Genomic DNA, 22,778 nt, shown 5'->3' on the forward strand with positions numbered 1-22,778 from the left:
AAAATGTGATTATGAATCCTTTTTTTACTTTCAAAACACTATCATGCTCAATAAAGAATTTTAAATGTTGCAAATGTGCACTAATTTCAGAGTACACTGAGACATTAAGTTGCATAATTTTCAATTAAATTCTGGAAAAGTTGGTGTGTTCTAAAACTTTTGACCGGTAGTGTATGTTCAATACTTGTTTATGGATTCATATTGATTTTTCTGGCATAATTTTCACAAAAAACGAAACGTACACTAAATTAAATTGACTCAGCATTATAATAACTCCATATCAAGTGCAAATATATAAATAGGTATATATGGAAAGATACAGACTGTACGTGCAGGGTGTGTGTCGTAATATAATAGCCTATGTAACATAATATGTCTGGATTTCTATTTATTTATAATGGGAAGCAGCTCACGCATGAGAAGTCTCAAGATGTCACATGCTTCAAAAGTACATGCAGCTCCGTGTTGGGTCAATAAAAGGTAAACAGATGGTGCTGGGAACTTTAACGCAGCGTTTTCACAAACCCTTATTGAGAAATCTCTGCTGTGATTGGCGGAGCAGGCCAAACAGACGCCCTCGCCGCAGCCAATCAGAGGGCGACTTAAAACTTTGGCCACGCCTCCCCGTTTGGTCCACGTGTTTCGTCACGAAAACCTCGGTCTCTGTCGGAAGTTGCTCACTCCGCATTGTTGTCCTCTGGTCGCTGAGCATCGGGGTCGCCTGTGATTCTTTTTCAACACTTTAACAGGTTTTCGCGCCACGTTTCAGTCATAAGGTGAGTGGAAACTGATAAGTATTGATAAACAGAGCGTGATGAATATAAAATCCATACATTAACACACGTGGTTGTTTGACGCTTGATGACTGATCCGGTTCTGATGCAACATCGGAGCTGCGCAGTTCACATTTTTGTTGCCACATTTGTCAGCTGATTTGGTAAGATTTGATGTTTCCTCTTATTTGCTGCTTACGCTACACACGAAATATGTTATTTTTCGGTAATAATTCTCCTTATTATGACCGTTATGTTTTCATATTTGCCCTTCATCCAATCAGTGCTGAACCGTGACTGTTATAGCTTCTCATCCTCTCTTATCATATCATCATTTTACTATCTTTTTATGCTGCCTTTTACATTTTTATCGGATGTTATGAATAGATAGGGTTACCACTTACGATTAATTTGACCTTTAATGTATCGATTAAACGATTTGGTTTACAACAAAGACGAAATTTAAAAAAAAAATCCAAATATATTTTTCCTTCGTCGCCTTTTAAAAACAAAACTACGACACTATTATTTTCTGTGAATGTACCGTTGCCGCTGACTATTATATTAATTATTATTATATTGTAAGTAGGGGAGACCGGGGCCGGTGGGTCCGCACCATTACTACACCAGCATACGTCACGGTGTGGGCGGAGTCTAAACCATTTAAACATCCATACAATCAGTTCACACTGCATGTGCTCATATTGCTTATAGAAACCACAATGCAATGTTAAATTGATGAAATAAGAAGTTTTGTGTGCACAAATGGTGTGCAGACTCCGCCTACTTAAAGCATTACAGGTGTATGTAATAATGGTGTGTTTTTGATTAAAAATCTATCAAATGTATCAAATGCCAAGCAGTCCATACAGGTATTAATAGACTCAATGTTTTGTAAGTTGAAAATAGAAATGACTAAAATTAGGTAAAAACAGATGATGTTGGCTTCCACTCTGTTATTGTCAGGAAGCCTCATGTAAAAATAGGTAATAATTATTTTTAAAAAGACATGAAAAGTCATAATAACATGTAAATAACCTTTTTTTATTTCGAGGATTTTATTGATTAATTACATATGTTTTTTTCTAGACATTACAAACATGCGTTACAAGTGGAGTTAATCAATTTCGCAACCTGTACATATTTAATAAAAACATGTAAATACTTTGTTTCAGTAGCAAATTGCCAATGCCAGTGTCTGTTTCACAAAATTAAGAAAGTGTTACAACTGTCTGTGGTTTCCTGTATGGGTTGGTGTGCATTCAGCAGCTGTGTACTTAAAAAAAACCCTAAAATAACAGGTTAAACATGCATAAAAAAGTAAAAAGTATTTCTGTCATGTGATTAAAAGAAAGGTAGACTCTAGCCAGGCATACACATGGTATGATAACTGTCAATTGTCGAGACCAAGAACAGATTTAGAAAATTTCTCAAGCTAGATGTCGAGTCATTTTTCTTTTGACCAACGAGTGGACTAATCCTTCCAGCTCTCGTACCTTATCCTTATTAGTGTTCCAGCTACTAATCACATGTAGTTTATCTATATTGGGCCATGTGATGGAGGCCTCCAGGTGTACATGCTGTCTGTTTTACATTGTGTTCCTACTGCCAGCATTCCTGCTGCTCACATTGGGTCACCATTTGTTATGGCTGAGTGAATATCTATAGTCAACTCTTCTGGTGACCAGCTGATAGTTTGTTGCTGGCGGAGCATTTATCTGACCGACACTTGCAGCTGCACGGTAGTCTTTATTCTTTGAGAACACTGAGCATACCCAAGGAGATTAGAAATGCCACATTTTAAGCAGATAACAGGGTCTGTCTGATAAGGTAAGAATATTACAAACTGTTCATTAGATTGGCTTGAAGTTGCCAAACTGGGATCAGGTGATTTGCGGACTGTTTCTTTAGCCTGCGAGGAATTTGAGGATTTGATTTGTGGCTTAGGTATGGCTTATTAAACAATAATTGAAGTTTCTTCTTGTTAAATCCTCTTGTGAGACTGTTCTGCTGTGCGGCCTGGGCTCAGTGCCCCATGTGCTCTCTCAGAGGATCAGATTGCCCCCGTTGAACCACAGCGAGGCCACCAGATACCACCGACTCTTTCCCACATTTACAACAGCAGTTGTGAACCCGTAATTAGCAGCGTGACTTGTCGTGGCTGCAGAGATCTGGTGTCTAGAGTTGAAGTGACAGGAAAGAAGGGCTAACACCTTCTGCATTTATCTCATTGTGTGGCTAGATTATATCAGGTGGGTTACCAAGCAGAAACAGAGTGGTAACATTTGATTTGAAGCAGCATATCTGTTTTCTCTCTCATGCTGAGCTGTTTGAAGATGTTTGGTCACCAAAGAGGGGCTTTAACAGCTGGCCCCAGTGTGTGCACTGTGTATTAGTGAAGGTTCACGTGCTGCCGGACACTAGAGAAACCTAATGGATGCACTAAAACAGCAAAGATCTAAGGGATAATGTAAAGCGGGTTGGGAGGCCTCTCATTCTCATGAGTTTGTGTATTCTGGGTTCCTATGGGTGCCTGGGAAACCCTTGACGTTTGTCTTTTAATGTGGTTTTCAAGGTTAGTAAAGGCTTGAACTGTACAGGATGACGAGTCAACTTGCAATGATGCAACATTGCAACAATTTGTCGACTAATTAGTTCAATCAGTAAGTCGTGAAAGCAATTTTTAATGCAAAAGAGTCTTTCATATATGGATATTACCTGCTTCTCTTTGCTTTGTTATATAAAACTGAATATCTTTGTGTTTTTGAATGGCAAAACAAGCCATTAAGACATCGACTTGGACTTTGAAAAGCTATGAATGGCATTTTTGTCGATCGTCTGACAAAAAACAAACAAAAAGTAGTGGGTTTTTTTGCATTCATTCAGCTCAGATCCTGTAAAAAAACATTTTAGGTGCTGTGGCCAAGTCTTATGATTATGGCCTTGATAAGTTTTTTGCTGAGCTCACTAAGGTGACATTGTAATTATTGTGACAGGCCGATGTCATGCATGGTACTAAGACATATTTATCATAAGCTCTTATAGGTATTTTGCTCTTAAGTTTAATCTTCTTTTCTCCTACAGTCAGTGAATGATGCAACATAAGAAAAGGCTTGCTCATCCAGCCATCCGGGGCTCTTTCCTTCTCTCACTTCTGTTTTCTCACGAAGCTCTAATGAAACTTTATTTGACTAATCTGTTTGCTCGTCATGACTGTTATAATATTCAGCAGTGAATATGTGTGGAACTGAAACGTGTCAGAGAGCAGAGGGTGTGTATGGAGCTTCATTAAGCATTATAGAGCTTGATTTGCAACTGTTCATATGACTCAGCATTAACGGAAAGGGGCGGTTCAGTGTTTGTTTTCCACTAGCTGCTGCTTAGATGGAGTTACAACGTAATGAAAGGTGCATTTAAAGGGCCGGGCAGATTTAACCCTTTAAAGTCAAACAATTACACAAACAAACTAGCTGATAAACTGGTAAAACTGGTAAAATGACTGATTTTATCAATGGATTCTGGTGGCTTTGACAAGACTAAAGCCTATATAGTCTGTATATGGGTCAATGACGTGATCTAACACAGTGTCAGTTGGTGTAACCAGTCATTTTTTACCCATAAAAATCTGATTATATGCAGGGAAATAAATGTGAACTAAAATAAGAAAAAATTCTATCCATGTTTACATTGCAACATTATGGTAGTTGCATTTTTTAATTTTATTTTTTGGTACTCACTATTAAAAAATAAAATAAAAAAATCTGAAAAAAAATCTGGTACCTATAAGAAAAGGAAAAAAAATGTTAAGAGGATCTAGTCCGGCAAATATTAAGATTTTGCATGTTTTCCATGAAAAAGAAACTGTATTTTTTTTAAATTTCATCTAAGGGTTAAAATTTATAATAATAATAATAATAATAATTTGGTAGTTTTAATTAGGACAGATGTAGGTTAAAACATTTAACTCAGTAAAAGTAATAATACAATTAAATAATATTAATATATAATTAAATGGCATATGGTATATAACACATTTTTACATAATTTGTCAAAACTTTTGACAAAAATGGTTGTTTTTAGAATATGTTCTGCTCAATATTGGCGAATTTCATGTTGTTGTTTTTTTAAATTAAGTAACTATATGTATATGTCCACTTAAATACAATGTAGGTGGATGAAGTATTTAATATTTATCATTTTTTTGTAGTTACACCATTTGACATCTTGCCAACCCTTATTTGTCACTGACCCATATACACTACTGGTCAAAAGTTTTAGAACACACCAACTTTTCCAGAATTTAATTGAAAATGATGCAGTTTAATGTCTCAGTGTACTCTGAAATTAATGCACATTTGCAACATTTAAAATTCTTTATTGAGCATGATAGTGTTTTGAAAGTAAAAAAAAGATTCAAAATCACATTTTATGTTGGACTAAAGGACTAAAAAAAGACACAAAATGACCAAAAAAAGACACAAAATGACAAAAAAAGACACAAAATGACCAAAAAAGACACCAAAAGACACAAAATGACCAAAAAAAGACACAAAATGACTTACAAAGACATGAAAAGAATTCAAAAATGGACAAAATAGCCCAAGACTCCATAGAGTTAAGTTGTTAACCCATTTCTTGTTCCCTGAAAAAGGCCTACTTGTATAATTCTGAAATGTACATTATTTTCCAGTTTTGGTTAAGCTTACCTTTTTTTATTTACCTCTGGCAGTTCACCACTTACCTTTGTACCCTTTCAAGCTGTTCATTTGACTTGAACTGCTTGAATTTCAATAAAAAACTGGAAAAATTGGGGTGTTCTAAAACTTTTGACCGGTAGTGTATATGAGCCTATTTCCTTTCTTTTGTCCAGTGTAAGTCATGCCGTCCGTCCCCTCGACCAAAGAGGCCGCCGTGAAGGGCCCCGTGTGCCCGCACGCCGCCAAGCTGCTGGGCCACGCCAACGGAGAAGGCAAGATCCGCGAGGGTTCCTTCCCGGCCAACGGGGTCGACAAGCTGCCGCCGGCGGACGCTGAAGAGCCGAACAGAACCCTCCAGATCAACACCAAGAACGCCGTCGTCGAGAGGAAATGGATCCGGCCCGACCTTCCCAGCCGCTGCACATGGAGCCTGGGGGCCTCCAAGGCCGACTCACCTCACACACAAGTCCCCAGGTCAGTGAGATCACGTTTCCACTGCACACTAACGCTTGAAATGTTTGTTTGACTAAATAACAACTAAGCCCCGTGCCTCTCTAGGGACATTCTAAAGTTTCTTTTTTTTTTTTTTAAACATTTGTTTATTGATTTTTCAGTGACATAACAAAATCAAGAGATGACATTACGAGAGTCAAAACTGTGTCAAGTGTAACAAGTAAAATAATAATAATAATAATAAAAATAATACATAAAATAAATATAAAATAATAAAATAAAATGAAAATAAATAATTAAATAAATTTTTAAAAAATGGAAGCGAACAACAAATACACAGAACAAAACAAAAACACAAACAGGTCACCCACTGCTAAATAAAAGTCTAATAATATGTTCACTTAAGCAGAGATAAATAAAAAACATTCCCAGCATGCTACAAAATCACACCAGAAAAACTCACAACTAGTAGACAATCAGGGTGGCTCCTCAGGAATAGCCGTAAAAATCAATCCCTCAACATGTGCAAAAAATGGACCCCAAGTTTTATCAAACTTTGCCAGAGAACCATGTATGGAGAAGACTTCCATCTCAATAAAATCAAACGTCTAGCCAATAAGGAAACAAAGGCCATTTTAACATTTCTAATGCATGAAATGCATCAAAGTTCATCCTCTGATAATAAGTCGACAATAAATTGTGTATCCAGAATACAAACACTTAACCCTTAAGGACAACTATGACCCCACTTAAACCCATTTAACTCAAATTTTTGATCCAACGGCCATTATGGCTTAAAATCATGCATCTTTTTTTTCATGTTGGCCCTATAGTGAAAATACATGCTATTTTTTCTGTTTTCCACTGGCGACATTGTTGCTGTATTATATAAAAATGCATAAAAAAAAAAAAAATCCATTCTGTTTCAATTCTCACTGACACATCCCAGACAATGAAAAACCTTTTTTTTATGAAAGATTCCCTGCATTTTTTAATTTTATTTTTTGGTACTCACTATTAAAAAATAAAATTAAAAAATCTGAAAAAAAATCTGGTGCCTATAAGAAAAGGAAAAAAAATGTTAAGAGGATCTAGTCCAGCAAATATTAAGATTTTGCATGTTTTCCATGAAAAAAAACTGTATTTTATTTTTTATTTCATCTAAGGGTTAAAATTTATGATAATAATAATAATAATTTGGTAGTTTTAATTAGGACAGATGTAGGTTAAAATATTTAACTCAGTAAAAGTAATAATACAATTAAATAATATTAACCCATTGAAGCCTGGAAAGCGGATACGTCGTTTTGTAGTATTTTTATAAGCTCTCAAACACCTTTTTGAATTTCATTTCTATCTGCTACAGAGCCATAAAAATCTATTATTTAGTAGAAGAGTTGACACTTTTTTTTCCAGAATTTTTCCAGAATTTCCAGAAAATTAGAGGCTTATTTTAGAATCGCCCAGCGATTTTTCAGGCCTCAATGGGTTAATATATAATGAAATGGCAGTTGAACTGATATTTTTTCCTCCTCTGAGGACATCAGAGCGAGTTCTTCAGAGTGAGGCGTTCAGGGGTTAAGTGTGTTTGGGACTGCAAGTTGTTTTTGTATAGATTTTATGGCTTTGTTTGTGCAGCCGGTTAAAACAAGTCTCACCAAAGTCCTGAGGAGTGCCTTGGCAAACAATTATCTCAAACCAGAAACATGTGGAAACAAGTGCTATTGTCTCATAGTGGTGGCAGCAGGAAGAAACAGTTCCAGCTGGATCTTAGATTACAGATGCATCTTCACACGGAAACCATGTCTCTGGTTTCTGAAACATTGTTTTCTCCCTCGTTTTCTCCCCAGAACTCCTGCTCCAACCATTCTCCCAAACATCCTGCACCGGATCGGAGACACTCCCATGGTCCGCATCAACAAGATCCCCAAAGCTTTTGGACTCAAATGTGAATTATGTGAGTCATCGTCAAGTCGAGACACATTCAGAGCAGACAGAAGGTGTGAATGTTAATTACTCATTGGCACCGTGCGTGCAAACATGCGAGTGCTGGGTGAGGCTGTTATGTGTTTCTATATGTTTGTTTCATTTTGACTGAGATTATAAAAGTAACAATATAAGGTCGTTCAGGGTCGATTGCATCATTTCAGCTGAATCTGCATCAATTCATGTGATAAATGTTTCTGTTTTGTCAGATTTATTTACATAGCGCATTTACAGACGGCTGAGCCAAGGTTATAATAGTTTTGGATTTTTCATTAGTTTTAGTTTTAATTTCGTTGTGAATTTTTGTTTTTCAAATTCAGTTAGTTTTAGTTAGTTTTTAGAGTGAGTTTTCTAGTTTTAGTTCAGTTTTTATTTTTTGAAAATGCTTAGTTTTACTTTAGTTTTTATTAGTTTTAGTGTTAGTTTTAGTTTTTTTGTAATGGGGTATTTGTTGGGTGCCTGATTTAAAGAGGTCATAATAAATGTTTCCTTTATTTCCTTTGGTTTATCATCTCAGCCCCAATAAGGTTATTAACTCTTACAGTTCTGGGTGTTTTGTATTTTGGTTCTAGTGTAAACATCCCAGTCTCAGTAAACATATTCACCATGTGTTGCATGTTCAAATAGAAACACTGAATTATGAATGAAAAAACGAAAACTAAGGACATTTTCACTATAATTTTAGTTAGTTTTAGTTAGTTTTGTAACCACACAATACAGTTTCAGTTAGTTATCGTTTTTTTAAAAACTCTAGTTTCTATTTTTATTTCAGTTAACGAAAATGTTTTTTCAATTCTAGTTTCCGTTATTTCGTTAGTTTTCGTTAACTATAATAACCTTGGGCTGAGCCACACCAAAGTGCTTCATATAAAAGTGCAATAAAAATACAGAAGTGACAAAGGTAAAAAAGAAACAAACAAAACAAAATTAAATGTAAAATAAATAAAAGAAGATGGGATCATTTTAGAAGCACTGTGGGATTACTAGGGACACTGTTCCCTAGAAGTTGCCGGAGGAAGAAAAAACAAAACAAAACAAAACGAAAAACTTAAATTGTAATTGTTCACTTTTGTATTTGTAGTGGCCAAGTGTGAGTACTTCAACGCTGGCGGGAGCGTGAAGGACCGGATCAGCCTGCGGATGGTGGAGGACGCGGAGCGAGCCGGGCTCCTCAAGCCTGGAGACACCATCATAGAGCCCACCTCTGGAAACACTGGTAACTAGAAACATGCACGCCCACAAAACAAGAAAACAAGCATCTTGCAGACAGACCAACTGACATAACAAGAGTTCAGATTTTTTTTTTTTTCTACACATCTGCAATCATGTTCTTTTGCCATCCTTTTGATCCCTCTATTGCAAATTAATTGCAGCAAAATCGTCCAGAACTCCTTTTAGAAAACAAATATTTTAAAAGTTGTTTGCTTGTCATCTTGCAGACAGACCTGACAAAGCATGAACACAGACTTTTTACACATCTGCATCATGTTGTAGTCATTTCGGCATGCTTTTGATCCATTTGTTGCAAATAAGTCACAGCAAAATCAGTTTATTTTGCATACAAACTCCTGTATAAGCGACAATTAGAATAGTCATGATCATCCAGAACTCCATTCAGAAAACAAATATTTCAAAAGTTGTTTGCTTGTCACCCTTTTTACACATCTGCATCATGTTTTAGTCATTTCTGCACACTTTTTTTTCTCCATTTATTGCACTTAAATCACAGCAAAATCAGTTTGTTATAGGAGAACACTGATGTATTAGTGCTGTACCGGCAGTCATCCAGACACAGTTTCCTTGAGAAAGTGATATAAATTCACTGAGCTGTGTGCACATCCAGGTGCTTTTATTAATCCAGACATGACAGGACTGTATTTTCCGGACTATAAGTCGCTCCGGAGTACAAGTCGCACCAGCCATAAAATGCATAATAAAGAAGGAAAAAACATATATAAGTCGCACTGGAGTATAAGTCGCATTTTTGGGGGAAATGTATTTGATAAAATCCAACACCAAGAACAGACATGTCATCTTGAAAGGCAATTTAAAATAAAAATAGAATAGAGGCAACAACAGGCTGAATAATTGTACGGTATGCTTACGTTACATGACACAACTGAGAACGTGCCTGGTATGTTAACATAACATATTAAGAGTTATTCAGATAACTATAGCATAAATAACATGCTAAGAAGTTTACCAAACCATCCGTGTCACTCCAAATAACTAAAATCCAATGAAATCTTCATCCTCGGTGTCACTTTTAAACAACTCCGCTAACTCCGGAGGTAGAAGATGCGGCGCTTCTTCTTCTACGTCGCTTACGTCAGACTCATCCTCATACTCGGCCTAGAGCGCCCTCTGGCGGTTTAGTGTGAAAATAACATGTGAAATGATATACCGGTAATAATGTGTTAATAATTTCACACATAAGTCGCTCCAGAGTATAAGTCGCACCCCCGGCCAAACTATGAAAAAAACTGCGACTTATAGTCCGGAAAATACGGTATTTGGTTTTCTAACATACCTACGACTTCCACAACATGTGAATACCATAAATGAAGAGAAAAGCGATCCTGTGGCAGACAGACAGACACATGCAGTCACTCACAGAGCCAAACATATGATTAACAGCATGTGTTGCCATGGTGGGAAAGGCATTTAAAGCTATAGGTGGTGTGTTAATAAGTTGAAAGCAGCAGTGTTGTAAAACTTATATGTGTGTGTGTGTTCTAGGTATTGGATTGGCTCTGGCTGCAGCTGTGAAAGGCTACCGCTGCATCATCGTCATGCCGGAGAAGATGAGCATGGAGAAGGTGAGTTCTGTCATATTGAAACTGTTGCCATGTCCCATTTTTGATCCACAGTGAAGCTTTTCAGTATTTTTTTTACACAAAATTCCAGAAAACTATTCTCCTCTGAGAATCTTAGTATCTCTCACAATTTGTCGACTCATTGTACGTTTTGGTCTTCGTTGACTAGTTGGTTAGAAATTTTTTTTCCTTTTTTTTCATGCTTCAGGAGTTCATCTCTGGTAAACAGCAGATGTTAAGTGGTGTTTTTTTTTCAATAATTCTTGTGGAAGAAAATTTTAAATTGTTGTTATTATCCTGTTTTTTCTTATTTTTTCTCTTCTAATTTTTTTTATTTTAGTTTTTTTATATGTGTAAACCTATTAAGTTATTCTACTTATTTATTAGTCTAATGTTAAATATGGTTATGAAAGGAACATACACATATATTTTTATGATACTTCTTTCCACCATTTACTGTGTTACATGGATTGTCATTAAACTTTGTGTTACATAAAGAAAAAGTAAAAAAGAAAAAATAAGTCATTATTAAAATGTTCACTGAGGTAATACATTAAGTGAGAAGTAGGGTCATTTTCCTATAGACTTCTATACAATCTGTATTTTTCTCTTAAAATGTAAAGTACAAAAGTAAGGCGTCTTAGGAATCTATTTTTATTTATTTCCAGGTGGACGTCTTGAGAGCTCTTGGAGCTGAGATCGTCCGTACGCCCACCAGCGCCCGCTTCGATTCGCCAGAGTCTCACGTGGGCGTCGCCTGGCGCCTTAAAAACGAGATCCCCAACTCTCACATCCTGGACCAGTACCGCAACCCCAGCAACCCTCTGGCTCACTACGACACCACGGCCGAGGAGATCCTGGAGCAGTGCGACGGTACCAAGACCTTAAACCCACCAAATATACACTACTGGTCAAAAGTTTTAGAACACACCAACTTTTCCAGAATTTAATTGAAAATGATGCAGTTTAATGTCTCAGTGTACTCTGAAATTAATGCACATTTGCAACATTTAAAATTCTTTATTGAGCATGATAGTGTTTTGAAAGTAAAAAAAAGATTCAAAATCACATTTTATGTTGGACTAAAGGACTAAAAAAAGACACAAAATGACCAAAAAAAGACACTAAAAGACACAAAATGACCAAAAAAAGACACAAAATGACCAAAAAAAGACACAAAATGACAAAAAAAGACACCAAAAGACACAAAATGACTTAAAAAAGACACAAAATGACCAAAAAAAGACACCGAAAGACACAAAATGACTACAAAATGACCAAAAAAAGACACAAAATTACCAAAAAAAAGACACCAAAAGACACAAAATGACTAAAAAAAGACACAAAATGACCAAAAAAGACACAAAATGACCAAAAAAGACATGAAAAGAATTCAAAAATGGACAACTTACCTTTGTACCCTTTCAAGCTGTTCATTTGACTTGAACTGCTTGAATTTCAATAAAAAACTGGAAAAATTGGGGTGTTCTAAAACTTTTGACCGGTAGTGTACATTGTTTACATCCTCAAAAATACTAATTCACAGTTTCTATTTTGTGGCTTAAACCTGAACTTTGTCTCAATGGATCCTTTCTAACAGGTAAAGTGGACATGCTGGTGGCCGGAGCAGGCACCGGGGGCACCATTACTGGCATCGCCCGCAAACTGAAGGAAAGATGCCCCAACATCAAAGTAAGTCAAGATATTGTGATTATTTTCTCGTTTATATATTTTTTTATTGGAAATTAGCATTCATAAGCATCAGTACAAGACATAACTTACTCCACAGCTGTTTTCCACATTTTTGTTTTTTAAAGGGTACATTAGAACAAAGAACCACAAAAGAAAAATAAATACAAAACAAAACAAAAAACATAGTATTATAATAATATATAATAATATATAGGGAGGCAAAAAAGCAGAGAAACAGAAACATTAACAATTATGCTAATAACACCAATACATCAATAAACACAGGATGCCAAGTATGCTCATTAAAAAAATAAAAAAATATTTTAAAACATACCTTTAATAAAATAAATGAAAATTGGATGCATCAGATCTACTCAGTTGGGGTCCAGAGAGGTGAGGGTATTCACATATGTGATGACAGGCTGCCATCTTTTATAAATTGTGATTATTTTCAAACAGAGTGCAGCTAATCGTTGTTTAGATGCTCGTTATTTATGACTGGTGTGTTGTGTGCAGATTGTGGGTGTTGACCCAGAAGGATCCATCCTGGCTGAGCCCGAGGAGCTCAACAAGACCGATAAGACCCAGTACGAGGTGGAGGGCATCGGGTACGACTTCATCCCCACCGTGCTCGACAGATCCGTGAGTTTCAGTGTTTTTTTTCTTACTTCCCATTTTGTTTACCTCAATTACAACCGTTTAATGCAGACCTGGGCATTGTCCAGCCCACGTAAGGTTACCCAGAAATTAGAAATCAATATAACCGTGGTGCTTTTATTTTGAAAAATAGCAAACATTAGCATTAGCACTAGAGCTAACAAGCACTTTTACTATAGTTAAGGCAACAAATATAGCCACTAATATGTATGACAGAATAAAATAAACTTTAACAAACCTTGTGTCCTGTCAGTCAGCCACTATAGAAGCCTTTTGATACTTTATATCAACTTTATATGAATTACTAAGCACTCGTTATTATTTACCGTTCGTTTTTTCATTTAACCGTTCTACCGGTTATGTCACTACCTTTCAAAATTAAAGCACCTGTTTCACACTGGACTGCACCTTTTGAAAATAAAAGCATCACAACATTGTAAAACACTAAAGGTCATTTACAGTTGTGTTTAAAATAAATGGAAAAGTGATATAGTGATTGGAGTATTTACTACTTTTTACTGCTATATTTGATTTACTCTTATCATAACATGTGTTCTTATCAGTAGCAGCTCAAAACCAGATAATTTACTGTATTTTATAAAGCGATTACATTAATATTGAGCAGAATTTAGTTCAGAGTTTTGGTCCGGCCCCCGCAACCTTCATGGTATTGGTCATGAGGCCCCTTGGGGACATTAATTGCCCACCCCTGGTTTAATGTCATCTCTTTACGTGTTCAGGTGATTGACACCTGGTACAAGTCAGACGATGAGGAGTCCTTCAACATGTCTCGCATGCTGATGAGAGAGGAGGGCCTGCTGTGCGGTAAGCGATCAAGATCCTGCGAGCAAACGACAAATCAACGTCTGAGGAAGTTTTCAAGTCGGCTCACATTTCACTGTTTCCTCGACAACAGGTGGCAGCTCTGGGACAGCCATGGCAGCGGCAGTAAAAATGGCCAAAGATCTGAAGGAGGGTCAGCGCTGCGTGGTCATCCTGCCAGACTCCATCCGCAACTACATGTGAGAATCCATACATGTCTGATAACCAGACAGCTGCATGAAAGAAGCTTGATGGAATCACAAAAATTGATAAAAACGTTTGAAAATTTGCATAGAAGTTTTTACACTCGGAAAAAGTTAACCCGCTAAATGTGAGATGGAAACTGTTTTTCTGAATAAGTTCTGACATAATTAACTCACATGACTGATCAGCTGTTTCCTCTGGCATTAAAGAACAATTATAAGTTGACCAATTGAATCCAATTCCTGAAGACTTCTCTCCATTTACTCTCGCTAAAGTTGTCCAACCTCCTTTTTGCGCAATCTATACTTCTTCTCCTGTTTACTGGCAGATTAGCCTACAGCAATACACTACACTGCCATCTTCTGACCAAAGTATGTTACTGCAGCTTTGTTTATTTGCCCCAGTTGATGAAAACGCCCATAATTCGCATTTTCTCTTAATGCAACATTTCCAAATTTTGCTTCAAATTCGCTTCAACTTTAAAGGAAACCCGGTTGGTGACTTAGAGCTTTGAGATTGCTACAGACATGTCCTTGATCCAGTGGTGGCCAGCATGTTAAATAGCCTACAGGTTTATAGATGCTCCAGTGTTTGAGTTAACTAGTCACTGTGTTAACTGGTGGCCAGTGTTTGAGTTAATTGGTCACTGTGTTAACTGGTGGCCGCTAGCCGAATGTGTCGTGGTCGCACATTGTGTCAACAGCTGTTAAACATCAAACATTTAGGTGTTCTCTTTAAGGACACAACTGGAGAATTCAACTAGTTTGTATCTGCTCCTTTCTACTGTAGTTTTTCCACAATTATGTGGTTAGGCATTTCTTTGCATTTTCCATAATACAGTCCTGCAAATACTTCAGTAGAAAAGCCTTCTGTAACCTGAATCCCAATACAGGGCTTTTATTTTGAAGCAGAAACAGTGAAGCGTTTCGTTAAAAGTTTTTTTTTTTTGCATGTCTGCTAGTAATTCTACAGTTGTAGACATTGAAAGTTGTTTTTGCTGAGAACCTTGCTGTCACGTTGAAAAAAAAGCAAGGTCACTGCAGGTTATCTTAGCATTCTGTCTTTTATTGTGTAAACACAGATAAAGCAAATCTTGATATTTGTTTTGCTTTTTTCCCTTCAAGGTCCAAGTTCCTGAGTGACAAGTGGATGGTGCAGAAGGGCTTCCTGAGTGAGGAGGACCTCATGGTGAAAAAACCATGGTGTGTAGAATTATTCATCATCTTTCTATGCAAATCTCCTCCATGATCGGTTGCCCAAGACTCATCCCTCTCTCTCTGGTTCTCAGGTGGTGGAACCTGAGGTTGCAGGGTCTGAACCTGTCCGCCCCCCTCACCGTCCTGCCAACCGTCACCTGTCAGAGGACGATCAAGATCCTGAAGGAGAAGGGCTTCGACCAGGCGCCCGTGGTGGACGAGGCTGGGTGTGTGGAAGAGAAACCAGATAACTGTCATGCTGAAATCCTGCACATCTGGTTTGTTGTTGCAGTGCAGCTTGGCTTTAACTTGAACCTGTTTGTGTGTGGACAGGTTAATCCTGGGCATGGTGACTTTGGGGAACATGTTGGCCTGTATTCTGGCGGGAAAGATCAAGCTGTCAGACCCGGTCAGCAAAGTCCTCTACAAGCAGTTCAAACAGGTCAGACACCCACTGAAACGTCTCTCTTTGTTTGTAAAAAAAATGTGTGAAAGTGTAGGCCTCGGGATGTTTACCAAATCACTTCTTGGCTGAAATGGAAAACCAAAGTCTTACTTCTGATTGGCTGGCGGCAGCAGCCAATGAGATGAAGCAGATCAGGGGAGGATCCCCAGGTGGGAAGGTTGTAAATCGGCAAGGCCAAGCGGATTTTAGCAAGCCGGGGTGTGACACAAGACAAAGTCCAAATATGGTGTTTTGACTGGAGTTGATCCAGATCAGATTGTTAAACCAGATGGTTGTTATTGAATTAAGCCAAACAACTGGAATAAAAAAAAATCTTAGTGAGAGGAAACCAGAGAGAGGCACCAGAATTACACATTTCTAATTGACTTGATACCACTTGAGCACACGTTCCTTTAATTTTTTAATAATAATATTGCTCCTTTTTATTTATTGTCATTGTCTTTTTGTCATTCTCAGATCCGTCTGAATGACAACTTGGGAAAGTTATCCCGTATCCTGGAGACTGACCACTTTGCCCTGGTGGTGCACGAACAGATCCAATGTAAGTACAAAACATTTCCAGTCATACACACAACGTATGCTCTCATTCACCTGAGGGCAAATTCTTGAACAATAATCTGATGTGTGTGCAAAACGTCTCTCTGGCTCCCCCTGGTGTCAGAATGGGGAAAGCACATTATTGATAGATAGATGGATGGATGGATAGATAGATAGATATAGGTATTCAAGTACAATAAAATACAATAGAATAAAATACTGAGGTAGCATAAATAAAAACAACAATAGAAAAAAAAACCTGAATAGAACAAGGACACTTAAGAAGTTAAAAAAAAGAACATCAGTTGGTAGGATGGTTGGCAAGATGATGGTAATAATAATAATTAAACTGGTGATATGATGCAACAGTGCTATAGTGACTAGACGGTATATAATAATAATAATAGTGCAGTATATAATATATATAATATAATATGTAATAATAGATAATAAACAATATAAAAATAAAATGAAAATGAAAAATATAAATAAAGTAATTATAAGTAAAATAATATGACATATAATATATAATAATAATAGTAATAATAATAAATAAGGCCGGTATAATAATAATAATAATAGTAGTATATTACAGTATATAATAATAATAGTAATAATAATAATAAATAAAAAAGGCCGGTATAATAATAATAGTAATATATTACAGTATATAATAATAATAATAGTAAATAAATAAGGCCGGTATAATAATAATAGTAGTATATTACAGTATATAATAATAATAGTAATAATATTAATAAATAAATAAGGCCGGTATAATAATAATGGTAGTATATTACAGTAATATAATATATGTATAATATAATATAGTAATAATAGTAATGGCAGCAACAGTATATATAATAATAATAATAATAATAGTAATAATATTAATAACATAGCAAAGTGTCGTGCGTAGATTTAGTGCATTATTGCAGACAGAAAGCACAACAGTGCCCTAAATGCTCCGATGTTTGGCAACTTTCACATTTATACAACCAACCGGTGATTTGTATCCAAAACAACTAGGACTGAATTTACATGTGCAGGGTCAATGTCTTTCTCAAGGACACACTATTGACTGCTGCAGCTCAAATGTGGGCTCGTCCACACCCACATTTGTCATGATAACATTGGTCTCTCAGTGGGTCAACATGTCACTGATCATTATTTCTGATACATGAGTGTCAAAGTCCAGCTGCAGAGCCAGCATCCCAATGAGAAACTGTCTTGGGACAACCTTGCAATGTCAAGGTAATCTGAGAGATTGAAATCTGGCAGGAAAAAATCGATGTTTTTTTGTGAGTTTTGTCTGGACGCCTCAGTTTTCTCGTGGTCTCTTGACTGGATGGAGCTTTTTCTGTCTGTAGCTTGGCAGTATAGCAGCGAGGAACCATCTATCTGCTGAATCAGCAATAAGTGGACGCCATGACACACCTTGAATGTTAACCCCTCATTTGCATAATATAGAAGGAATGATTTAAAAATTTAAAAAAGATAATAATAATAATATAGAAAAAAATAGGAGGAATAAATGCAAAGGGAAAATAATTTGAAATAAATACATGCATATATAAGTAAATAAATATCTTTTTTAGAATAAATTAAAAAATATGTAAAATAAATTAAAAAAATTAATAAATAAATACATTTTGGAAATTAATTTAAAAACAGGAAAGAAATAAAACATTAAATGGGGAAGCAAATAAAATAAGCAAATTAAACTAGAATTATGTATTATTATTATTATTATCAAATTTATGAATAAATCAATATCTACTTTTTGAATATCTATTATTTTACATTTAATATTCATTTATTATTTGAGTCATTTATTGATTTTGGCAGGTTAAGTCTTCCATATCTCGTTAAATAGACAGTAAAGATATGAAATATATTGTTTTATTTTTCATTGATTTTAATGTCCTACAAACATATTCTCTGGTTCTGAACACCTCACAGAGTTACTGAATTTTCTTCTCAGTCTGCAGGATTTCTAAGCATTTTCTCTTCTCTTAAGCAGCTGCATTATAATAACTGTTGTTAAATGTCAAAGCTGGAGACAGGCCGACCTTTAAATATTGTGTCATTGCTTTTATACACATTTGATGGTATTTTATTGGATAGGTGGTTCTATTTATATATTTCTTTTTAACCATTTGATGCACAACATGGGTCCAAAATTACCCGCATTCATTCCCCATGTTATTTAATGCTGCTGTGTGCTTATTTTATGATTGAATGTTCCAAGTATTCTTTAAATATCTTGTTTTTGATAACAAAATATCATTATTTCCATTTTGCCTCTCATACTTTATGAAGATTTTTTTTTTGTATTATTACACAGCTAACTACTTGGCTAAGCTAACTACTCAGCCAAAAAGTTAGCTCAGTAGTTAGCTAAGTGGTTAGCTTAGTAAGCTACTTAGCCAAGAAGTTAGCTAAGTATTTAGCTTAGTAAGCTATTTAGCCAAGAATTTAGCTAAGTAGTTAGCTTAGCAAGCTACTTAGTTAAAAAAAATGGATATGGGTCATTTTTGAATCATGTTGTGCATTAGAAGAGTAGTGACACAAAAAGGGATTTTATTCAAAAATGAGTAAAGGAAAACATAAAATGACGATGTATGATGATCAACAACAAATTGATTAAGGGAAACCTAGAATACTGAATGATGAAAATAATTTATTGCAAAGATATAGAACATAAAAACTCGGTCGGGTCACTTTAGACCCATGTTGTGCATCAAAGGGTTAAGAAAGCAGGGTAGTCATTTTCTTCATCACTCTCTCTTCATCCTGTTCTTCCTCCAGACTTGACAGACGGCTCTCCCAGTCTGAAGCAGATGGTTTTCGGGGTGGTGACGGCCGTCGACCTGCTTAACTTTGTGACGGGCCGAGAACGGAGAGAGCGCTCCATGTCGGAGTCCACCGACGAGCTCTGCTAAACATAAAGCCTGAACATTTCCAACCAGAACTTGACAAACACGTCAAAAGATAATTTTGTGACGTTTTGATTGAGGTTAGCTCTTTGCTGATTCATTTTTGTATTTTTAAACTTGAGTCTTAAGGTTTATTAGCCAAATATGTCGCGCCAGTATATGATCGGGTTACTTATTATTTTAAGAAGTTGATTATTATTAGATTTGCTTTTACTGCTCAAAGCAAATCTTCAGTTTTTATCTTGTAGCTTTTTGTTTTGTATTAGATTCCTTTGTGTTGCTGTTTTATTTGTCTGGAGATTGTTTCACCTTTGCCTTGTGTATTAATTAAACATCAGATATAAGACAGAATAGTATAAAAGCCACATTCATCTCATATATCAAGAGTAGACGAGTAGATAGCTGCTGTATATAAGCATATTATCTTTCCAGTGCTGCTTATTATGTGCTGCTTTTTCAGTTGTGTATGTACACAAAAAAAGAATTACATACAATCTAATTTCTTGAAGTAAATCGTGGTGCTCTTTCCTTTCTGCAGCACAACGCCTGTGGTGTAACTGTAAACTGTAAAGTCAAAACTATTTAATCTTCTCTGTGTGTGAGAGAAACTTTTTGTATTGCATCATTTTTCCTTAATGAATGTGTATGATTAAATAAAGTTTAAAAGTCGTCTCTGACCATCTCTGACCATCTTTAGGCCCATAGACATATTTAATTCTGTGGAATACATATATTTTTTATTCTGTTAATCTTAATATGTATTAAGTAATAGTACAGAGAAATCTGCAAGGCTACAAAAGGAGTACCTAAGCACAACTTGTGAAATATTTATGTAGTTATTTAGTATTAATTTAATATACTGTGTAAATAATGCAAAGATATGCTTGTTAAAGTCAAATTAGTAATGACAGTTTTATTGAGGTCGGCTCAGCAATAAAAACACCAGTTCTATAAATGATAAATTGACATTATAAAGCTATAAAGACAATAATAAGGTACAATTACATTATTGTTGGAAAGAACAGATGGGAGGAAGGTAATGAAATACAGCACTATATCCAACACATTGTACAGATATAAGGAGAAATTGAATATCGTCACAATGTTAAAATAGTTCCCTAAGCCATTTTGGTCAAAATTGTTTTTTTTTGCCTAAATCATCTCCTCATTGCCACCTATGGTAAAATCGCCTACATCCTCAGTTGATCAGATCATGTGATTTTACCCCTTTAAGATAATGGCCTATGTCAAGTTTGTGACTTAAGCAGATTTATTATGCCTAAGTCAAAATAAAATGTATCTTAGGCAATTTTTTGAACATGCCTTTGTGACTTAAGTGAGATATGGTAACACTTAATTTTGAAGGTGTCTGCATAAGAGTGACATGAGCGTGTCATAAACATGACATGGGATGTGTCATGAACATTAATGACACTTTGAAGTAACATTAATGCTCATGATACTTGTCATGTCATGTTTCTGACAGGCTTGTGTCACTCTTATGTAGACACCTTCAAAATAAAGTGTTACCATATCTTGCTTAAGTCACAAAGGCATTTTCCAAAAAAATTGCCTAAGTCATTTATTTCAGTTGCATAATTTAGACACAGTGTTATTACTATGCCATCCTTTGTTACATCCTCAATGTCATGTGTTACACTTTTGGTGAAGTTTTTTGTGTTTCCTGATAAACTTGGGAAAAAAATGAATTAGGCAATTATTTTAACAGGGTGACAATATGAGAAAATGAAATTAGATAAATAAAAATACAGCATGCCAAATAAGTATGTAAATATTTGATAATATAATTACATGTTTCATGTTATTATTCTATCACTTTAATTAAAATAGAATCGTGGTAATTCATTAACATGTACAGTACAGGCCAAAAGTTTGGACACACCTTCTCATTCAATGCGTTTTTCTTTATTTTCATGACTATTTACATTGTAGATTCATCAAAACTATGAATGAACACATATGGAATTATGTACTTAACAAAAAAAGTGTGAAATAACTGAAAACATGTCTTGTATTTTAGATTCCTCAAAGTAACCACCCTTTGCTTACTAGAATATAAGACATGTTTTCAGTTATTTCACACTTTTTTGTTAAGTACATAATTCCACATGTGTTCATTAATAGTTTTGATGAATTTACAATGTCAATAGTCATGAAAATGAAGGAAAAACATTGAATGAGAAGGTGTGTCCAAACTTTTGGCCTGTACTGTATGTCGATTTTAACCCTATAAAGCCTGAACCATGAAACAATTGCCAGAAAATTCTATTTATGTTTATTGAATCTGCTAACCAAAAAAACAAACAAAAAAAATCAATATCAATTTGCATGTATGAATTCTAAATTGCATCATATTTGATACACCGGATCTTTTCGTGCAACCTTAAAATATTTTTAACCAATTAAACTTTGACTTTCCTTTAAAAAATTTTCTCAAACATACAAAATATTTTTTTTCCAAATAAGACAACATCATACATCTGCTGATATGAAGTTTTCATGCCGCAATGATGGATCCACCAGTGGAACCAGCAAATTATTTGGGCTACATCTGGTGTTTATATATTTTTTTCTTCAACACATGTATACATCAGGTTTTTCAAGAAAAAAAAAAAGTCACACTGATGATTTAGAGGTCTCAAAAACTTGTGTATCAAATATGATACACTTGGCTTTACAGGGTTAACAGCTTCGTTAGTCAGTTTTCCAAGTTTATACAATGGAACCTGAACGCAAATATTATCAGTTTTTTTTTTTTTTTTTTTTTTTTTAAATAAACTTTATTAAGGCAGTTGGGTGGGGTGTAATACAAAAAAATACATCAGAACGTCGCCAGGGGGTTTCAATAAATCATAAAGAGGTTGTCATACAAAAATATTATAAAAATTACAAATATTCAGAGTTTTAGCAGCTTTCAAATTAGTAGAGTCTTTAATAGAATTAATATACTGCTTGGTTTCACTTATAAATATAGAAAAGAGGGGATTTTTTTTTGTGTATCGAGATTTATGTATGTGATATTTTGCCAATAGTATAATTAGATTTATAATGTAATATTGATTTTTTTTTGTGTATGGGAAGTCAGTGAAACCAAACAGTATATTTTCAAAACAAAGGGACAAATTAGGTTCAATTGAAAAAAAAAGGAAGTTACAAATATCTTTCCAGAACTTAAGACGAAAAAGGGCAAGACCAAAATAAATGAAAAATACTTTCAGGGTGTCCTTCACAAAAAAAGCAATTCAAATCATTATCAGTCATTAACGCGCTGTGTTTGTGTCTGCCATGTGGTTTGTGGCGCATGTAATGGTCTACTTCTAGTACCGTGTGGGCGGGGCTTCATTTAAGGCAATCTGTTTTAACTGTGGAGCTCAAACCCCGCCCCCGCCAAACTCTCCTCGGCGCACGCGGGATGAGTAAAGGAGCAGCCCCCCCTGCGTTGGCCTCGACCAATCAGCGGCGTCAATGCAAGCCGTTTACCGTTGTGACGTATGTGTTGAGTGGTGGCTGCTACGAGCA

The 22,778-nt window shown here is 35.6% G+C and overlaps 1 protein-coding gene across 1 annotated transcript; it reads left to right on the forward strand.

The window, feature by feature from the left end:
* Nucleotides 1-619: 619 nt before the first annotated feature.
* LOC131963010 (cystathionine beta-synthase-like) lies at nt 620-19,908 on the forward strand. The gene is made up of 15 exons (XM_059328133.1): nt 620-776; nt 5,644-5,944; nt 7,774-7,880; nt 8,991-9,125; nt 10,649-10,728; nt 11,394-11,598; nt 12,326-12,417; nt 12,934-13,059; nt 13,815-13,899; nt 13,991-14,096; nt 15,225-15,302; nt 15,389-15,523; nt 15,630-15,738; nt 16,219-16,303; nt 19,111-19,908. Exons 2-15 carry the CDS (start codon nt 5,652-5,654, stop codon nt 19,242-19,244), a joined length of 1,770 nt encoding a protein of 589 aa, XP_059184116.1. The 5' UTR covers nt 620-776; nt 5,644-5,651; the 3' UTR covers nt 19,245-19,908.
* The last annotated feature ends 2,870 nt before the right edge of the window (nt 19,909-22,778 follow it).

Source organism: Centropristis striata, chromosome 24 (assembly GCF_030273125.1).
Source record: "Centropristis striata isolate RG_2023a ecotype Rhode Island chromosome 24, C.striata_1.0, whole genome shotgun sequence".
Lineage (NCBI taxonomy): Eukaryota > Metazoa > Chordata > Actinopteri > Perciformes > Serranidae > Centropristis > Centropristis striata.

Coding starts and splice junctions, on each gene's coding strand:
- LOC131963010 (XM_059328133.1), top strand. CDS start 5,652: ATGCCGTCCGTCCCCTCGACCAAAGAGGCCGCCGTGAAGGGCCCCGTG. Junction 11,599..12,325: donor GATCCTGGAGCAGTGCGACG/GTACCAAGACCT, acceptor CCTTTCTAACAG/GTAAAGTGGACATGCTGGTG. Junction 14,097..15,224: donor GACTCCATCCGCAACTACAT/GTGAGAATCCAT, acceptor TTTCCCTTCAAG/GTCCAAGTTCCTGAGTGACA.